Raw genomic sequence first — 20,546 nt, forward strand, 5'->3', positions numbered from 1 at the left:
GGGAGGCAGATCCTTCTCATACCTGGCAGCTAAAACATGGAACTCACTCCCCACCGACCTTCGTCTTACCCAGAACCACCTAGCATTTAGAAAGCAACTTAAAACGTGGATATTTGACAAGTAATCCTCCTCCCCTCCCTAAGCGCCTTGAGACCCTCTGGGTATGTAGTGCGCTATATAAATTCTCTGACTTGACTTGACTTGACAAATAGCAAGAGGACGTGAATTACTTTTGGAGGTGTCTCTGGAGGAGGAGAACTTTGAGGTCCCTTTTGAAGGCCTGGGAGGAGGCGGTGGTCCGGAGCTGAGGTGGAAAGGAGTTCCAGATTCTCACTGCGTTGCCTGAAAAGGATTGGGCCATTGTTCTTTCCTTCTTGAAAGTGGGAGGTTCAAGCAGTAGATTCTCCGCATTGCGTGAAAGTCTAGAGCCTCCAGAGAGTTTCAGTTTATTCGCCAGGTAGCGGGGAGATGAGGAGTGCAAGGCTTTGTGGGTAATGCAGGCAGTCTTGTAGATAGCTCTAGCCTCGAAGGGAAGCCAGCGGAGGGTGGATAACAGCGGTGTGATGTGATCGCTTCTTTTGGCCCCATAAATGAAACGAGCTGCTGAATGGAAGACAGACTTAAGTGGGGACAGGTGAGATTTGGGGAGGCCAGTAAGAAGAGAATTGCAGTAGAACAATTAGAACAATCTCTGTCTGTATTGCTATAATGGGCGGACTTTGTCAGGAACTGTAGCAAGCACGTAAAACTAATCATTGGAACGACTCGGAATGCTTTTATGGTGATCAGTCCTTTTTCCTTTAATTCAGTAGATTGAATCTTCAGGTTGCGTCAGTGTATCTTTGCCCCTTTGTCTTTCAAATTATTTTTCTGTTCTGATACTCTTTGCTCATAGTCACACCCTTTCTTTCAATATATTTTACCTTTTTTTTAAATATTTATTTTTATTTTTATGCATAAGCCAAAGAAGAGGACACATATCTTTAAAAACCCAGACATGAACAAAATACAAGATAGTACATGTAAGGCATGGCCAGACACCCCTTAAGTTGTTCTTATTAATCTGGCTCCCGGGCTAGGGGTTGGTGCAGGACTGCCTTCGCTAGACCCCAACCCATAGTAATCCATCTAGCTCCCCCAAATCTTATAAAACGTACAAGGACAACCTCTGCTACTATAAGTTACCATCTCCGCTGCCATGTAAAGGTCCATCCCCCGACACCATTTGTGTATGGTTGGCTCTTCCGCGGGCCCCCAAAACTTGCCACATCCCTCTTGGCCACCACTAGTCCCAAGGCACTGAAGAGCAGTTTGAAGCTCTTGACATCTACATCATTTGCGGTCCCCAACAATACATATTTTGGGTCAAGTGGTAGAGGAGCCGCTAATATATTGACAGTTCCTGAACAGTCGCCTTCCTATAGGCCTGTATACGGGGGCAGTCCCAGAGTGTATGTGTGGTCGGGACACCCTAAACAGCCTTCTTGCCCCCCCTCGATCCTCCCCCTCCACCCCCATGGTAGATATTCACTCCAAGGCTATACTGGTTTGTTCTTGGTTTATCTGTTCCTTAGGGGTCAAGTTATTGGCAAAAAGAACAGAGTCTTATTGGCAAAGAGAACACAGTCTCAATACAGGTTGAACAGACACTGGACGAATGGTCGGTTGTGGGGTCCTTCACTGAAGACTTCCGGACCCCTCTGCTCCCGGCTCCTTCTTGTGGCAGGCGAGCGTGGACCCAAAATTAAAACAAAGAAAACAAAAGGGCTCAGGCTACTGTTTTTGTAAGGACTGGTCATGGGGAAGGGAAACGTGCACCGTCACCAGACCCTAACGTGTTTTGTGCCTAGTGAGGGGGAACAATGGTGCTCTTCACTGGTGCTCTGTTATGCACGCCCACAACCCCTTAACAAGCCCTGAGCATGCACCCGGCACCCAGCACTTGCCTGCTCCCACAACCCTCCTGGGCCGTGGTGTTGGGAGACCAAGCATCCTCGCCGTTGGGGAGAACAGTGGTCTCGAGGGCAGTGCTCCTTGAGCGGTCGTCCTGTTTTTTCCTCCGTCCCGCTAGTGTGTAGATCCCGCGTCGTTACTCCTGCGAGGGTAAAGTCGGCGTCCTCCTTCTCCTCCTCACTCGGTATCATTGATCCTCGGTCCTCCTCCGGTTCGGGTCCTGTGGCGTCCTCCTCTCCTCTCAGCCGCTCCAAAACTTCTGAACACACTTCCGGATGCCAGCTGCCTTTTTCAATGGTCCAGTCCGCCCGTCCTCGTTCAGCCACTAGACAGCAAACCGTACTTTCGGTTTCCTCGACGTCGGCCATGTTGGGTTGTTTGGCCTCGGCGTCATCTGATGGTTGAAAACCATTACAGTATGCAGGAATCACCCAATGGCCTCTGTGCAACGTAAAACGTTTGGTGGCCCTCCCCATACTGTGTAACCTGCGTCTGCCATAGTAGACCCTATGAAGTATTTTAAATTGTATCAAGCGTAGGCACGATTTAATGGCTACCTCCAGTGGATGCATCAACGCCACTTTCTAGTCTGTCTGCGAGGTCACCCACATCTCACCTCCCTCTGTCTCTGAGCTGGCTCAAGGTGTCTGTTATGTTGGTGTTTGTCTTATAGGTAAAGGAGACCGCACCTTTTCCAAGTTTTTCCATTAGCATCCGCCCTTCTAAAGGGGCGTATTCCTGCTGTATCTCCAACTCCCCGCCCCTTTGCCTGCCAGGCATGGCGCAATTGCACATATTTTAAACATTGGGTTGTATGTAGGTAGTATTCCCGTTGAACAGAGGAGAAGAGCATTATATCTCTGTCCTCCAGGATATTTCCAAAATGGGAGATTTATTTAGTGTCCCGGGCCCCAAATCCCTGAAGCTTCTTCACTTCTCTCAGCCACATTCCCTTCCAACGGGGAGTTTCCCTGGTGAGTTTGAGTGCCCAGCCAATTGTCTTTGTAGCCTTGCCCTAAGCCGCCAGGGCCACCATGTTGGCAGCAGCCTTTGGGCCCCCCTACCCGCCATAGAAGTAGTGTAAGTGTGACCTCTGTTCCTAAATGGCGCGCTCTAGCCTAAAGGTCGAGTGATCGCGGGTTGCAAAGATCCAGTCATTAATTGTTATCAGGTGGTCCTCCCAGTAGTACCCCCTCAATATCCAGGAGCGCGAGCCCACCATCATATGGGTTACTTTGCAGTGTTCGAATCTACACTCTAAGGTGTCCCTGTCCCAGAGCTGAGACCTCAGTTCCCCGTTTATCCTTATGAATACAGTCTGCAGAACCGGACAGTACATATTCTGGAGCACGCACAGTAGTTTGGGGAGTGTAATCATTCTGGAGTGGGCTGCCAGTCGCTTCCGGGAGAGGGAAATCCCCGTCCATTGTCCAGCATCAGCCTGAAAGTTCAACATCACAGTTCCGAGATTACTCCTGAAACAAAGCTCCTTCTGTAGTATCACAAAAATCCCCAGATATTTAAAGCAGTTTACTGCAATTCCAAGCCCCTGTGGGAGGAGCGATAGATCTACCAGGCCTTGTGGAGAATACAGCACCGATTTACTTAATTGATCCTGTAACGAGAGTTGGCCCCTTAGTCCCCAAGGATCTGAAATAGTACGGGGATTGTATCGGCAGGGTCTGTTATATATAGGAGAATATCATCAGCATATAGTGACATTCATTCTTCTATCTTGTCTGTAGCGGAGATGTGGAGCCCCCTTACTCGACGGTGCATACTCACTACACTACACTGCAAGAGATTCTACTGTGAGGGCAAACGGGAGCAGGGACAGTAACATGCCTGCCTGGTCCCCCTCCCAATCAGGAACTCAGAGGAGATCTTCCCAATTCTTTCTAACCACCGCCACGGTGTTCCTGTATAGTACTGCCACCCACTTTCTATAATTTGGGCCAAACTCAAATTTCTGTAGTGTCTGCCCGAAGATAGGCCACTGTACAGCGTCAAATGCCTTTTGGGTATCCAAAGACAGGAAGGCGTGCGGCGCCTGTCTGGCCTGCATTGTCGTCAACCAATTATGTGTATGCCGCAGATAAAGCTGTGTTGACCTACCGTGCATAAATCCTGGGCGGTCTCTGTTAAATAAAGGTGGTATAGCCTGCAAAAGTTGTGTGGCCCCAAGATTGTGGCCAGTATCTTGGTCTCGACTTTGAGCAGTGAGATCAGGTGATAGGAGTCGCACCGCTCCCTGGGTTTACCCTCCTTGGGGAGCACTATGATGGTGACTCTCCGGAGATCTGGCAGGAGCTCCCCTCTGCCTGGGGAGATTTAGGTTCTTTGTCTTTGGCCATGATTCCCACACCTACCCTGCCCAGCACAGAGAGAGTAAATGTACCCAACACTCTTGGGAGCAGGCCACCAATCCCCAGAACCCAACCCCCCACCCACCCCCACCGCTTCAGATCTTACTGAGTCTATTCAGGCGCCTTCGTACCTGCTGTCTGCCCAGTGGCCCCTCCGGCAGGTCGCAAGCACACTCCCATCAATGGCCTGGCCGCTGTGCTACAGATGGTGCAAGAGGGAAGGATGCCAAAGTCCGTGTAACCTGTGCACCTGGGCCTGTTACCCTTAAAGTCACTGCCCCTGTGCCACTGGGGTCGAGCTGCTGCTATCTGCCTGGGACTCAATGGAGCACCTTCTCCCGGCCCATTTCACCCCTCGCCAGTGCTTAGAGGGAAGGGGGTTCATTCGCCTGTACAGCATCGCAGGAAGGACCACTCTTGTGGCCAGTCACACTTCCTGGTTTCTGCAGGGGATGTCCCAGGGGATTTTGCGGGGCCTGCAATGCACCCGCGTCCCCGCTACCCCCGCAGCACAAGATTAAAGAGTCTCCATGTTTCTTCAAACCAAGTGCTTCTCAATATATTCACTTTGGGCTCGGGCCGCCTGCTGCTTCAGTACAGCACTGAGGCCTTAGGGAGGCAGAGACCAGATGAGTCAGGGCTAGGCCTCTCGCTGCCGTTTCAGGCCACGGATGGAAGGGGAGAGACCCCAGCAGCGCAACTTGTCATTCACGACACAGCAACCTCAGCATGCAGGGGTTGATCTCTACGGTCAGGTGAGCCCAGTTGCATCTCTGTCCAGTAGGTTCCGGCTACCCTGATCTTCTCCTCACCTTCAGGGCCTCTGCAGGGACCTCCCACCGTGTCACTGGTGCCTCTCCTGGATCTGCTGCAGCTGCGACCCGCCCCAGCACACCACGCCGGGCAAGAGGGGTGGTGAGGAGGGGCAGATGAAGCAAGGCTAAATGGAACCCATGGGCTCGCCGCCCAGGCTCTGCCGCAGTCGGCAACCGGTGTCACCACTCGGCCTCTGCCATGTTACCTCCGGTCGATGCCTCCACAGCCACAAAGTCATGACTTACTGCACACCCTGGGGCTAAGTACCGGCTTTCACCTCATTCGGCATCGACCCACGAAGTCGAGGGCCAAGTTTCATGTTCTGATGGCAGGATAAGTGGAGGATTAAAGTCGAGCCGCCGCAGCTCACAGAAAGTGCTGCTTGTTGGCCATCTTGCTAGCCACACCTCTCTTTTTGCTTTTTTGAACCACTCCCTATTTGCCTTCTTTCTAATGACAAATATTTTCTTTTGTACTCTTCTCTTTTCAAAGTATTTTCTATTGTCTTTCCTTTTCCTCACTCCCTGGTTCCCCTATTCTATAACATTTTATCTTCTCTCCTATCTATCTATCTATCTATCTATCTATCTATCTATCTATCTATCTATCTATCAGCTTTTTTATTTATTTCGCCGTGTTGCTTTACTAATATCCCCATCATCTTCCTTATACATTTCAGATTGTCAGCCTCATCCTGTCTGATGTGATTGGAGACCCGCTGGACATTATAGCGAGTGGACCTACTGTACCCAGCCCTAACAGTGTGCAGGATTGCCTGCAGGTATTGACTAAGTACAACCTATGGGATGACATGCCCTCATCTGTACAGACAGTGCTGTTATCTGGACAAGACCAGAATTTGGAAGCTCCTCTCGATTTCAGCCATGTCTACAATGTGGTAATTGGCTCAAACACCCTTGCACTAACAGCAGGAAGACATCAGGCAGAAGAACTGGGTTACGTTCCTGTGGTCCTTTCCACAGGAGTGAGTGGAGATGTACTCAGCATTGCTCATTTTTATAGCTTGCTTATTGGCTGCATCTGCTCTCACTTAGCCAGAGTAGGAGGTGATCCCAAAGCAGGTGAAGAACTGAAGGAACTGGTCGCCAAGCTGGATATTCCTGGGATGGACCTCACAGAGTGCTTCAAAGTGGTGAAAAGTCTTGAAAACAGAAGTCCACTTTGCCTGCTGGCTGGTGGAGAAACAACTGTCACACTTCGGGGACATGGGAAGGGTGGCAGGAACCAGGAAATGGCCCTGAGAGTAGCTTTGGAGCTTCACAGAGATTATGAAAGCTTGTTACCTTTTGAGGTTCTTTTTCTAAGTGGTGGTACTGATGGACAGGATGGACCAACAAAGGCAGCTGGTGCTTTCTGTACTCCACAGTTGGTGGGGCAAGCAGAACAGGAACACCTTAACGTGCAGAGTTTTCTGCGCCGTAATGATTCTTTCACATTCTTTTCACACCTCAACAGTGGCAAAAACTTACTGGTGACAGGTTTAACAGGCACCAATGTGATGGATGTTCAAGTGGTTCTGATTAGAAGCAGAGAAAATAGTTGAGTCTGCGCTCAAACTAACCAAAGTACAAGAAAAAACACAGACGTACAAGCCAGTCAGCAACCACTGATGTAACCAATGTATAAAAGCACCACAGTATAAGACTGCTACAGCCTCAAAGCATCCAAGTGTTTGATCAACCAGGATTTGCAAGGGCCATTTTGTGAATTCTTGGTCCAAATTAAAACAGAACATAGCAGCATCTCTGTTCATGCTCAACCCAAATGGGAGCATCCTAATCTATTAGTGGGAGTCAGGCACATGCACACCTATGGTGTAATAATGGGTACGTTGCCTCATTATTCAGTCCTAGGATGTTGAAGCTATTAAGCACTCAACCTAAGGTTAATCGTGGATGCTTAGATTTACCAGAGTATCCAGAAAGCAATCACTTATAAAGCCATATTGAAAGTATGCTTATTTTAGGGAATACTTTATAGATTGATGTCTCTTCCTCTGCTCTTCTCTCAGTAATACATGTTTGGCTACTTCCTATGCTATTGCTATGTAAATATAATAAATATAATCAAACTGATGTTTATGCGATCTCAAATGTGTCAGCAAATATTAACATGTAGGTGTTACTTAATCAGAACACAATCTGGCAAACCTGTGGGTTTCAATATATCACTCAGTAACACATCTTTGGAGCAGGCAAACTCACATAATGTAGAAAATTACTTGTGAGCACTCTTGTTCAAGAAGACCTTGTCTTGAGAGCCATCAGGCTCAAGATTATTATGGCCAGCAACTACTGGACACAGCGAGACTTTTGTTTTCCCCCTTCCTAGACATTTTCTCTGAAGCAGTGCTTTCAGTGGCTAACATCCCTTACTTAGCCATATCTGCATTGTTTAAGTTTGATGGGATTAAAAACAGCTTCCATCAAACAGCTGAATGGCATATTTAAAGTTACTTTCACAATAACCGTTTCCTTTCTCCTGTAATAAAGAGTCAATTTTTTGTAGTTCACATGTAAATGAAGTGAATATTTAACAAACTAATTATATCATTATTTTACTAAAAATACAAGGAGCTCTCTTGCGAGCTATGAATGACTCCCTTCTCCACATTTGTGGCTCACACATGTAGCAGGCGTAGAGTTCCTTCATATCTTGGAACCTGTACATATGTTTACAAGGTTAACCACTCACCAGTGCTGGAGAAGTCATGATCTATTGCATTGTAATTCAGTGGATTTGCTCGCACAATTCCCATTTTGGGCTTTTGGGATAATTTAAGGCCTGGTTACTCTTTTGGCATTTTCATGAGAACGGAAGAGGGCGTCAATAAATCCCCACTTTTACATTTTGGAGTAAGATTGTCCATGAGAAACACCACCTATTAACTGCATAATATCTAATGGTAATGTTATGCTAATTTTTGAAGCAAAATCAGCACACTACATTTGACACTTCCATCCCAACGTCGTAATTATCTTTGTGTCCACTTTTGGAACATTAGAGTCCTTTAGGTGTACCGATCCAGTCCTTCCCCCTGAGATTTTAATTAAAAGGCACCGCCTCAGTGGTCTAGAGAAAGAAACTGCATCCAATAGATGACTGTAAAATACTTGCAAATATGATATTGCCTCCAGATTGAAAAGTTAGTAGTCCAAGGCATCTCTGAAAGACAGAGATGGGGCAGGGGGGGCAAACAAACTTGAAAAGAGAAGGCAAAATTGAGTTGTTATTTTTGCTCGTAAAATATGCAAAGGTCTGCTAGGATGAAGTAAGTACACTTCTTACTAGTATTTTCTGATACAAAGTAAAGTTATGCCCAACTTTGATTTTATTCATACTTGAGCCAAAAGAGTGGAAGAATACACACACAGCTAATATAAGAAAGAAACAAATATTTTATTTCATCATCTACATCAAAAAACTTTATTTCGGTTCTTTTAAACCATAAAAGATGCATATAAATACATACAATTCCATATACAAATAGTGCAGCAATACCATCACAACTATTTATAAATAGGGAAATATAAAGGAAGAGGGCTTGTATATATGACCTATCACCGCTATTGCTAAGAGCATAAATACATTTATAAATATAATTAAAATAGGCATCACAATAAAATGAGGATAACTCTAGGTTAAACCCCTATTTCATCAACCATTTGTTTGTGCTTCCATACATAGAATATATAAAAAGCAAATAATAATAGTTCCTATTTAATAGGATGTACAATCTGGACTCCCTTATTACTTTTTAACCCACATACACGGGCTATATTCATTAACGATTCCTCTGGAGTGCTCTATCAAATTCATTATAACTTCAGTCCTGCTTTGGTCCTTAAGAAGCTTACAGCGAGTAAAAATGTACTTATGCTAAATACAATTACTTGTGCTGTATCAGTCTTTAGTATTTTTTCTGCCTCTTTACAAGATCTAATTACCAGATTTATACAAATGGGTTTAATCCATTTCTCGACTTAGCATATGCAGGACAAAAGAATAAAACATGCAAATCATTTTCTTTAGCCTTATCTCGGCATAAAGAACACACGTCATTATCTGTTCCAGCATGATTGATAGCCCATCGTGATGTGATTGCATTTATATTCAGTACACCATATCTGAATTTCATATATAAAGTTTTTGCAAGTTGAGGACGGACCTCATCGAGAAAGGGCTCATAGTTTGCTTTGTCCTAAAACAAGAGGAACCTAGTCGTCAACGGTCCATTAGATTGACCGCGTAGCACACTATTTTGGATGTGGGGCCAAAAGGTGAATTTTAGCAGTTTCTTTGAGGCTAAAGACAGCGAGGTTGGGTCGTCCCAGTAATGGGACAGGCCCAACTTCCTAAACCATAAATAAACATGTCTAAGCCACAAAATACTTCTATTCTGGTCTAACGTCATAATCTCCTCTAGGCCTGCCTTATAATGCAACAATTCTGAGGTTGACCAAAGTCTTACCCAAAATATGAGAGGTCTTAGTAGTGCATAATGGTCGGTGCATTTAACATTCAAATCCATGGTAATTGGAATTAGTGGTGCTCGTACGGGGAGACTTGAAAGCATTCTATAGAATTTGTTTTCCCGCTTCAAAATTCTTTTTACAATGAGGCCCCATATTTCGGCCCCATACAGTGCAGCTGATTGGGCTTTGTATTTATACACCTCTAGGGCTGAGGCCACTGCTTTAGAAAAGCTGCTCCTGTGCTTTTGTATTATGGGTGGAGAGTTTTGGAGCAAAGCTATCTTACTTTTTTCCAATTGTGAGTTCCAGGATAACCTTGTGTCCAAAGATATACCCAAATAGCTAAAACTCTGCACATACTCCAGCTTTTGACTATTTAAAACTATGTTTTTTTTAAATTTTGTGCAGATTTATGCCCATATATTTCGTTTTACTGGTATTTATTACAAGGCCTTTCTTTTTACGATATGTATGAAAGGAGTCTTTTAGGCATTGCAATCCTTTTGGTGTTTGCGATATCAATATGGTATCGTCAGCGAATAAGAGTGATGGCTCCAAATCCCCCCCCCCCCCCCCCCCAATTTAGGTGTATCATTCTTGCAGCCATTCAAATAATTGGGGATATCATTTACGTACAATGAGAATAGAGTTGATGCCAGTACGCATCCTTGGCGTACACCCCTTTTTATAGGGATTGCTTCAGTGAGTTCGCCCCTCAGACCCCACCTCACTTTTGCGTATTTGTCTATATGTAACCTTATTATCTGCTCAAGTAAGTCACCAGGCACCCCTTGACATCTCAGTGAATCCCATAATAAGTCCCGTGGGATAAGATCGAACGCTCCCTTTAAATATACAAAGGCAACGTAGAGGTGTCCTTTCCTTATTTTGACATATTTCCAGCACAGACATGTGAACCTAAAAACCTGGTCCGTTGTACTAAGTTTTATTCTAAAACCAGCCTGGAATTTAGAAGGCACATTATTGTCCTCAATCCAAGTATTTAATTGGTTTAAAATATGCCTATCAAAAAGTTTCTGTAAAATATCAATTAAACTGATTGGGTGATAGTTTGCTGGGTCATAACGGTTACCTTTTTTTAAAATAGTAATAATTTCAGCCCCTTTCCAAGTTTCCGGAATTGAGGCACCTGAGGCTATAGCAGTACATAATGGGTTAATATATGGTCCCCAAACACTGATGTTTAACTGCACTAATTGCCAGTATTGTTTCTTCTAAGCTTAAAACCAATTTTAAATTCTTTGAGTTAGGTACCAAACTATCAATAGGTAAGGGTGTCCTACTTCCTGGTACCGCATATAAACTCGTAAAGTGATCCACCCAAGTATTTGCATCAAGATATATATCTTTAACATATTTTCCCATCTTGTTCCCTTTGGCTACAAGCCGCCAAAAGCCAAGTTGGTCCTTGGCCTTGGCCGCGTTAAGTAAGCCTGACCAAATGCCATCGTCCCAAGTTTTTTTCGCATTATCAAGCGTTTTCTTGGATTGCATCCTAGTCTTGTATTTCAACTAGCCTATGCTAGTTATTTTACCATTTTTTGTTGCTGTTATTAATTCAGCCTTAACATCATGGCAAGTCTTATCATACCAGGGATTTACTTCTTTGTTTTAAGCTTTATTTCCTCCGTTCTCCTTCCTTGGAATTTTAGTCACAATCGGGGTCAATGCTACCCAAAGATCTTTGTGTAATTCTAGCAAATGATCCTTCTCTATTGGTAAGTCTATGTGGGATACAAAAATATCTGCAAATGTATTATAAATATTTGCCAAAGACTCACTGTTCCCTAATATGTATGGCCATTTCACAGAACGACGATTGTTGCTTACTAAGAGATCATCAGAAGAAGTATTACTGTCCTTGGTGCACAGAGGAGAAAAGGAAAATAGCTGATCAAATAACGTCAGTTGAAGGGGACGATGGTCGCTCTCTATACTTGGGTCTACTTTTAAGTCAATTCCATAAGGCCAGAGCTCCAATGATACCAATATATAATCTATATTACTCCGAGAGCTACCTCTACAGAATGTATGCGCTTTTGGCTTGTCTGAAGGTAGACGTCCACTACAGGCTCTTACTCCGTGCCCAACAACTAGTTTCATAATCTGTGCTACTGCCACAGTGCATGGTACAGTGCTTGTACTTACTAGCACAGGAATATTATTAGCCGAATCTTTGTCCTCAAAAATGTTACGGAGCCCTATCACTGGTTCAAAGTTACAATTAAAATCCCCTCCTATTAATACACTTGCCTCTGTCACTAGGGAACTTAAGATAGAGTACAGAGGCCCTATAATCAATGACTCTTTTGAGGCCGGGCTGGGTCTGTTGTTGAAGAACCGGGTCAGAACCCAGCGGTGCCAGGGACACACCTGAAATCTTCGAGTTCCACCTGTCTTGGTATACAGAGACATGGAATACTTCTGGGTGGCGTCAGAGACCAAGTTTATTAGCTGCAGCTAGTAACAGAAATCCCAACAATACATCACAATGTATATTCCTAGGAGACTGTTCAAATTACTAAGGCAAGACATCTCCTTTTATACACCATATTCTCATTATAAATGTACACCCACTGCGCAAAATTCTAACCAATAGGGCACATTTTCTAACTGAGTATCACATTAACAAAAACCCAATTTACAGTAACCCAACCCAAAAGTTAATTACTAGGAATGTCCCAAATTCAATCTTTGCAAGCCGGACAAATTTATAATTGAAAAGCACAGCCCATGTAATGTCAGAACATAAAGGAAACAGTAATAGATGCTGAACAAGATAAAACATGTGCAAGGAAACTAAAGGTTAACGAAGTCCTGAACATTAAGTGGCAATCTTAGACAAGGATCAAACCAAGGGAAATTGGCTTTGCGAGGTCAGTTTCAGGTGAAGAGGTCAGTTTCTCTGCAGTTCTTTCAGAGTCGAAAGAAACCTAGTTAATGTATACATGAACTCAGAAGGCCAGGCCACTTGTTCACCGGGCCTCTTTCACAGGTCTATGTGAGGGCAACACAAAATGGAGTCGGGCTCGAGAATTACAGAACCTCATTATAGATATTAAATAAGTATATTACCCTTCCATCCTGGGTGGTAATTTTCACACCAACCATATCTTCAATCAATCAGTCAATCAAGAAATTTATATAGCGCGCTACTCACCCGGAGGGTCTTAAGGCGCTTGGGGGAGGGGGGTCTGCTACTGCTCGAACAGCCAGGTCTTGAGTTGCTTCCTCAAGGAGAGGTGGTCTTGGGTCTGACGGAGGTGGATGGGGAGGGAGTTCCATGTCTTGGCTGCCAGGTAGGAGAAGGATCTTCCTCCCATGGTGGCTCTTCGGATGCGTGGAACGGCGGCGAGGGCGTGGCTGGTCGAACGAAGCTGGCGGGTGGGAGTGTAGAAGGTCAGGCGGTTGTTGAGGTACCTGGGGCCCAGGTCGTGGAGGGCCTTGTGTGCGTGGGTGAGGAGTCAGAACGTGATTCTTTTGTTGACGGGGAGCCAGTGCAGGTCTCTCAGGTGTCCGGAGATGTGGCTGTGACGGGGGATGTCCAGGATGAGTCGTGCGGATGCGTTCTGGATGCGTTGGAGTCTCTTCTGTAGTTTGGCTGTGGTTCCGGTGTAGAGGGTGTTTCCATAGTCCAGTCGGCTGGTGACGAGTGCCTGTGTGACCGTCTTCCTGGTTTCGGTGGGGATCCATCGGAAGATCTTCCGGAGCATGCGTAGGATGTTGAAGCACGAGGACGAGACGGCGTTGACTTGTCTGGTCATCGAGAGGGAGGAGTCCAGGATGAAGCCCAGGTTGCGTGCGTGGTCCGTTGGTTTGGGTGCGTTGCCCAGGGCGGGGGGCCACCAGGAGTCGTCTTGAGACATATCTTGAGATGATGTACTCAGTTGGGTTATTCCTACTGCAAGGGTTACTCTTATCCATATTACTAGACCCCCTGATGGCCTCCCCCTTACTGATGGGTTCAATGTACTCATGCCAATCTGTGTCTCTAAGATTCCTGTTAATCCTGCTACATTCCACGAAGTAAAACGTATATTTTGTGGTTTATTAGTTATACTGTCAATTTGGGACCCAACTGCCATATTACAATTAATTCTACTAATATCACTATTACTTATAGCGCCATCTATAGACCACAGTGTGATAGAAAGGGGGATAGGTATAATTCCCCCGCCCTCATTCTTGTTAAACTCTTGTGTTCCTCCTTCTTGTGGCCCAATATCATATATCCGACTCTGTAATTCCTCTAATCCGTTTTTATTTAGAATAATCTCCTGGCTCACAATTACCTTTTTATTCCTTGCATAGTGTGCTTTTCTCCCATAAGATACTTTTGTTGTCAATCAACAGCTTCTAAAGCCGATAGTTCCTGATACCTATTCCAAATTGAAAGAGAGCCAACAATGTCATTGTCAAGCCTCCCAATAGGTGGTCTGTAGAAGTATCCCAAGGGTAGAGCGCAAATACAAGTGCTCCGGAGGGGCATCTCCTCTTGAGCTCTTAATAAACTACGGACCATGTATGACCGCCGAAAATGTATAATTATGCAGTCCCCTGTTATATTCTTTGGGGATTCACCTACTCACCCTACCCTACGAACCATCAAAATGTCATTCATATTTTTCGGATTAAATTTTTTAAACTTGGTTAGCCAATCAGCACTTTTATTCCTGAGATTAGACCATGACTCTTTCTGATCTCTTTTGAGCATTGGGACCCCAGCTAAAATCAAAACGTAAGGACATGACGCTGGCAGTAGATTTGAAGTATCCGTGTTGGGAATTAAATCAGTTCCTTTGGGACTATGTATTACCTCTGTACCACTACCCATTTCTGGGGGGTTTGACGCCACATCAGCACAAAATCTATCATTGAGTTTATCTTCGATATCATGTAATGCCTGTGTCCTGCCCCTTGTGATTCCACCCCTATTGAACTCATCGCTCGAGGGTGTTGCCGTAATTGACCCACTGCACATGACCTTCGGTTTGCTTTGGATATGAATAGGTGGGGCATCTATCTGATTATTTTTTTGGACTCCTTCCATGAATGTTGTTTTAGCATCCTTACTTAAGACACCCAATTGATCCATAGCAGAATTTAACTGCTCTAATTTTCCATCCATAAAACTAAGTTTCGTGTCCATATGTTCATCAATCTGGGATAACATTTGACCAAATGCAGCCTCAAAAACTGAAATGACAATACGTTCTACATGCTCATCATCCACACCCGATGCAACTGAAAGTGAAGAAAAATCTGCCTCGGTTTGTGTACCGACTGTTTTACATGAGGTTTCCACTTGCTCATGTGAGTTAGTGGATTCATTAGAACCATTTTTGTTATTCTTCTGTGACTGTTTAACTTTAGCCTTTGGGACTCCTGCTTGCCTCTGTAAACGTAGCCTAGATGTTATACCAGGCCTGCTTGTATCAGTTAAATTAGTGATCATGTGAGAATCCAAAGTATTTGCTAAGGCAGAAACCATTGATTTACTATGGGCAGTTACTATTGGGCTAGATAGATTTGGTTGCGACATATCAGTAGGATTTGGTGAGCAAGCTTGTCTAGAAGTGGGCAACCTAGCGGGATCGAGTGCCAAGGTTTCTCTCTGCCAACTCGATTTCATGAGTTAAGTGTGATTCTGCTCTAATAATAAAGGCGTCTAAGGTCCCAGCTGCACGCTTTCGCCTACTCATGTTTCAATGTTTCTTTTTGTTACCTGGTACATAACCAGGAGAAACCAGCAAAAACACAGTTACTGAGAAACAATAGACTATTTCTAAAGCTTCATCGGAAACAAATGCTTACAACTAGTCCAAATAAAATATTTCAGAGGGGTAGCCCAGTCCAGTCACGGTCAGTCGTGGATGGGCGCAGATGGGCCCGCCCTTGGCCCGTGCTTCGCCCGGGCTGTGGGAACCCTTGTCCGCTTATGAAGCGCCTCCTGGCGCTTCCATGTTACATGGTTGGTGTGCGCCACAGGAGGAATGCAGAGAAATAGAGTCCCCAGTCCCGGCGCCGATGGCAGCAGTGCGACGGGAGCAGCGGGAGACCAAAAGCAGCGTTGCGGTCCCCTTAAACCGTTAGACAGGGTAAGTGGCAGTTGTCCAAGGAGCTAGATAATATTAGCCCCTCATGAGATCTGAAAAATATGGGTATCTCCAAATAAACCCTTAGAATCAGATTGGCTGAGAGGAGTAGGTTCAGCATATTAGTGGGACAGCGAGTCTTCTAAGTATAAAAAAAAATAAAACCTGTGAAATCAGGATCCCAAACGAAATAGAGACGACAAGATAGTCCAATGATTACACCTATACAGTGCTGAACTAAGTAGGTTCCATGGTCTGGGACAGGTCCAGAAAAAAAACGGGTGGATACATAAGCATCTCTAAGAGATGAGGACTTAATAAATAAATAAAACATCAATGATAAACAAAGGAAGATAGTCCCAGTCATTATTAGGTCATTGTCCCCTTCTGGTTCAATCCATAAAACCTTGGCAAGGATAGAGGAAACAATTAACCGAATGGAGGGGAAAGTTGACAAATGTACAGCAAAAGTGTGCTTACTGGAGGGCAAGACTTCAAGCATGGAGACCAAGTTTAAAGAGATGTGGATGGCACTGGGACATAAAGTCTAAGCAGGGGAACAAAAGAGCAACACCCTGATCACTGAAAACAGAGCTCTATGTGAAAGAACGGAGTACCCGGAAAACAGCATTAGGCAAAATCAGCTTAGGGTCTTATCAGTCCTGAAGGGGCTGAAGGAATACATACGCGAAAAAAACATTCTGTGGTGTGAGGCTCTCATAGACCCTTAATAGGGGTTTCACCGAAGCTTACAGCTAGGGTATTCCCATCCGATCTCAAGGTTACACATGTGGATACAGCATATCTACTATTGGGGGCGTTATATAGACGATTGCCTTCTAATTTGGACTGGTTCAGTTGATGAACTTAAAGGCTTTTTTGATTACTTGAACGATAACACACTGAACCTCGAATTTACAACTCATTATGATAAAAATAGCATCAGTTTTTTGGATATTGAATTGTTTATTGAAGATGGCAAAATTTGCAGTCATATGTTTCGTAAACCTACCAGCTGTAATGCTGTTCTACATGCCCGAAGTTGTCACCCTGTGAGTCAAATAAATGCAATCCCTTATGGTGAGATGGTAAGGGCGAGACGTAATTGTTCAACTGATAATGACTTTGAATTCAACCTTACAAACCTATCACAAAGGTTTCTTAAGCGTGGCTATCAGAGCAAAGTGGTTGATAATGCTGTGGTTAGGGCTAAGAAACTAAAGAGGTCCAAAACTCTTGATAAAAAACTATGTGAGAACAGGGATGTTAAGATACGTTTGATCACTAATTTTAGTACTGATAGTGCTAAATTGTACAGTATACTGAATAGACACTGGCACCTACTGAGTATGGATAAGGACCTAGGGCCAGATGTAGGTAGCCAAATACCGGTCGGTAATGGCCGAATTCTGCCGTTACCGACCGGTATTCGGCTTTTGACATGTAGGGGGAAGGAAACAGGCCAAATCGGTAATTTTACCGAATCGGTAAATATACCGGTCGGTAAATTTACCGACCGGTATTTTTAGAGAATCGGTAAAATTGAGATGTAGGTGGGACTCTTCTGAGTCCCACAAGCCCTACAAATTCGGTATTTTACCATCAAATTCAATTTGATGGTAAAATACCGATTCAGGTGTGCATGCACATGTGTGCATGCACACCTGTGCCATATGACAGGCAGACCTGCCCTTAGGGCAGGTATGCCTGCCACATGGCCCCCGAACCTTTTTTGGGGGTACTAGAGGGTGTCAAAGTGACACCCCCTGCACCCTTGTCAAATTCGGTATTTACCGATTCGGTAAATACCGACTGGTAATGCCCATTCATTCCTATGGGCTTCAAAGCCCATAGGAATGAATGGCCATTACCGGTCGGTATTTACCGAATCGGTAAATACCGATTTTTACCGATTCGGTAAAAGGAACATCTGGATGTTCCTACATCTCCCCCCTTCTTATTTACCGATTCTTATTTACCGAATCGGTAAAATTCGGTAAATAAGAATCGGTAAATTTTCCCTACCTACATCTGGCCCCTAGTGTCTTGTATTGGAAACAAACCAGGATTGACTTTTAGAAGGGGTCGTACCCTATCTAATTTTATCAGTCCAAGTTACCCGGTGAAGAAAACAGAGCCCGATTGGCTCACTGAAAGATCAATAGGTTTTCACAAATGTGGAAAATGCAGTTCTTGTAGATGGGCAAAAAGTAAAGTAAAGACTTTTAACTATAACAATACTGGAGAACATTCTATCAATATGTTTATTAATTGTGACACTACTTTTGTTGTTTATGTTATAGTTTGCTCTTGTAAACAGATTTATGTTGGAAGCACTATCAGAAAACTAAAAGAAAGAATGGTGGAGCACTTTAGAGCTTTAAAAACAGGGGACACCCGTTATCCTATTGCTTCCCACATTGTTTGAAATATCATGAAAAAGACAAACATGTGTTTAGTTATCATGGGATAGATCACATTAAACGTGATCCCAGAGGTGGGAATAGACAGTTACAACTGCGACGCAGAGAAGTGTTGTGGTTGATGAAACTTAAAGCAGTTGAACGTGGCCTAAACATTGACCACGAATTTGAGTACTACCTAGGGAAGGAATAAACTGTGAACGTGTAATATTGTTCAAGTATTTGCTCTGATGTTAACTGCATAAAAACTGAATGTCTTTTTTTTAAAAACGAATTAGCTGTGAGGTTGAATAGTACTATTTGTATTTACTGTGATCTGTACCTTTCCCTTTGTCCTGTTACCTATCCTTCCCATTGTGCTGGTCTGATTGTTCAATACTGTTGGTATTGACTTTATAATTATTTGGACCCAGATGCTAACATATATCTTCAGAAGAGGGTGTACTCACTTTTTGTGGAGTTATGGTTACTTGTTAGCCATTCTAAGATGGCGCGCATAATCTTACTACTATTTAGAGATTCAGCAGGTTGAGTTGATAAGCACTCGCCTCTGCAGTTTTTGCGATATCACGAGGGTGTACTTATTCTTCATAATATAGTATTTACTAATCATTCCAAGCGCGTACAATTTATATTACCAATAATTACGGGAGTACGCGGAAATAGTTAGGAGTTATCCTCGTAGTGCTGGTTTCATTACTAAAGCGTACTCTGCTTTAGTAATTTTGAGTTTGGTCTCACCTATTATACCGCAACCTTTATTTTATTTTAAATAATGACATTAGCGATTTTCTATATATGGAATTATGGTTGTACTCTAACCATTCCAAGATGGCGCGCATCGTTTTTTACGATAAATTGTCACTCTAAGATGGCGCATGTGTAGCACGCGAAGGTTCCGGACTTTGTTCACGCTGATATGCGGTGAGTTTTTTCCGTAGCACGGAGTGTAGTTCGTACAATGAGTTGTGCTTAATGGTCAATACATGGTCACATACTGAGTGGTGATTGTTTTTATTTTCAGTATACGGATATGATGACAGTTTGAATTTTGCACATGGATTTATGAACTTTTCGCAATTTACAGGTAAGACTCTGATTGGGTACTTTTGTGATGGATCATCATGAATTCCGCTCCGATATTGTATAGCTTGCGGTATTCTAAGGTAGAGGTGACATATAGGCTCTAAACGATATGTATTTTATTTACAGAGTTGATTGATTACTTGCGATATGTACTTATTACGGGAATTGATGAGACTAAGACAAGGAGTTTACATATACGTGCTACATGACTCATGTTATTGCTTGTTGGTGAGTCACTGGAATTTTTGGTTTAACTCCAATCGTTACTTTGATTTTGAAGGATTGTTTGTGACTGGGCTTTTCTGTTATTTTAGGATATTTATGAATAGTTCACTTTGGCTACATAGATGAACCAGAAGTTTATGGGGTATGTCATTCCAGCTATAACTGTCCTTTCTTGTGTGTATGGGACTCTAACTTAGGTATTACGTATACTGCATCTTTTCTGTTACCAATTGGGTGTTTCTGGCTCTGTTCTTGGTGACAGGTACTTCCTTGTTTACTTTCTTTTAACACAATATTCGGTGAATTTGATTGTAAATACTTTTTAGCATAGAATTGTGATTTGAACAATGGTTACTGTATTGTTTACAGCCCTGAAGAAGTCTGTTTGTCAGAGACTGACAAGACGAAACACGTGTTGGCTGGTTTTGTGAAATACGTTGGATGATGGAATAAAGTAACGCAAAGATGGAATAAAGTAACGCAAGAACACTTTGGAAGAAATTGACTTTATTATTGTGGACCCGAGTGCTTGGTGGATAATTTGGACTTGCTTTATAAGTCACTTGTTGGCTTTATATTGGAGTAGTGGTAACCTACTCTTTCCACTTGGAGCACCAACTGGACTTTGTTCTGAATATACATATACTTACACACGTTGTGCGCTCCTGTGTAACTGTTACCTCTTTTGTTGTTGTACACATGTCACCAGTTTCAGGAATCATCCCTTTACATGGGACAAATCTAGGTGTGACCTTGACTCTTCAGTTGACCATTCAGAAAGCTAGGGCTGAGGAAGAAGAGACCAGAACGTTTGAGAGGGAGAAGTTGAGATTTGCTTGGCAGTAATAAGAGAGAGTAAGGAAGAGAGGGAGAAGGGGACAGAGAGATTTAGAGAGGAGATGCATTGCTTTAGAAAAGGAAAAACTCAGGATTGCAGAAGTGCAAGCTCGCTCTGGGAAAGGCAATTCTCTCCAACTTCATCAATACCTCCTTACTGATGAGGACATTTCCAGATTGCTTAAAAACTGGTCAGGTAACCCCTCTTCTGAAAAAATAAGGGGTAGA

The 20,546-nt window shown here is 43.7% G+C and overlaps 1 protein-coding gene and 1 long non-coding RNA gene across 3 annotated transcripts in view; one reads left to right on the forward strand and one right to left on the reverse strand.

The window, feature by feature from the left end:
• GLYCTK (glycerate kinase) overlaps window positions 1–7,668 on the forward strand; it is a 110,387-nt gene extending 102,719 nt beyond the window's left edge. For both annotated transcript variants that reach the window (XM_078661465.1, XM_078661464.1), the window contains one exon: window positions 5,815–7,668. In XM_078661465.1, the coding sequence (XP_078517591.1) occupies window positions 5,815–6,699 (885 nt within the window). In that variant the 3' untranslated portion in view covers window positions 6,700–7,668. The remainder of the gene's footprint in view (window positions 1–5,814) is intronic.
• LOC144782228 (uncharacterized) overlaps window positions 1–20,546 on the reverse strand; it is a 211,921-nt gene that overhangs the window by 66,011 nt on the left and 125,364 nt on the right. The gene's annotated exons all lie outside the window — the stretch shown is intronic.

This window comes from Lissotriton helveticus, chromosome 9 (assembly GCF_964261635.1).
Source record: "Lissotriton helveticus chromosome 9, aLisHel1.1, whole genome shotgun sequence".
NCBI classification, from domain to species: Eukaryota; Metazoa; Chordata; class Amphibia; order Caudata; family Salamandridae; genus Lissotriton; species Lissotriton helveticus.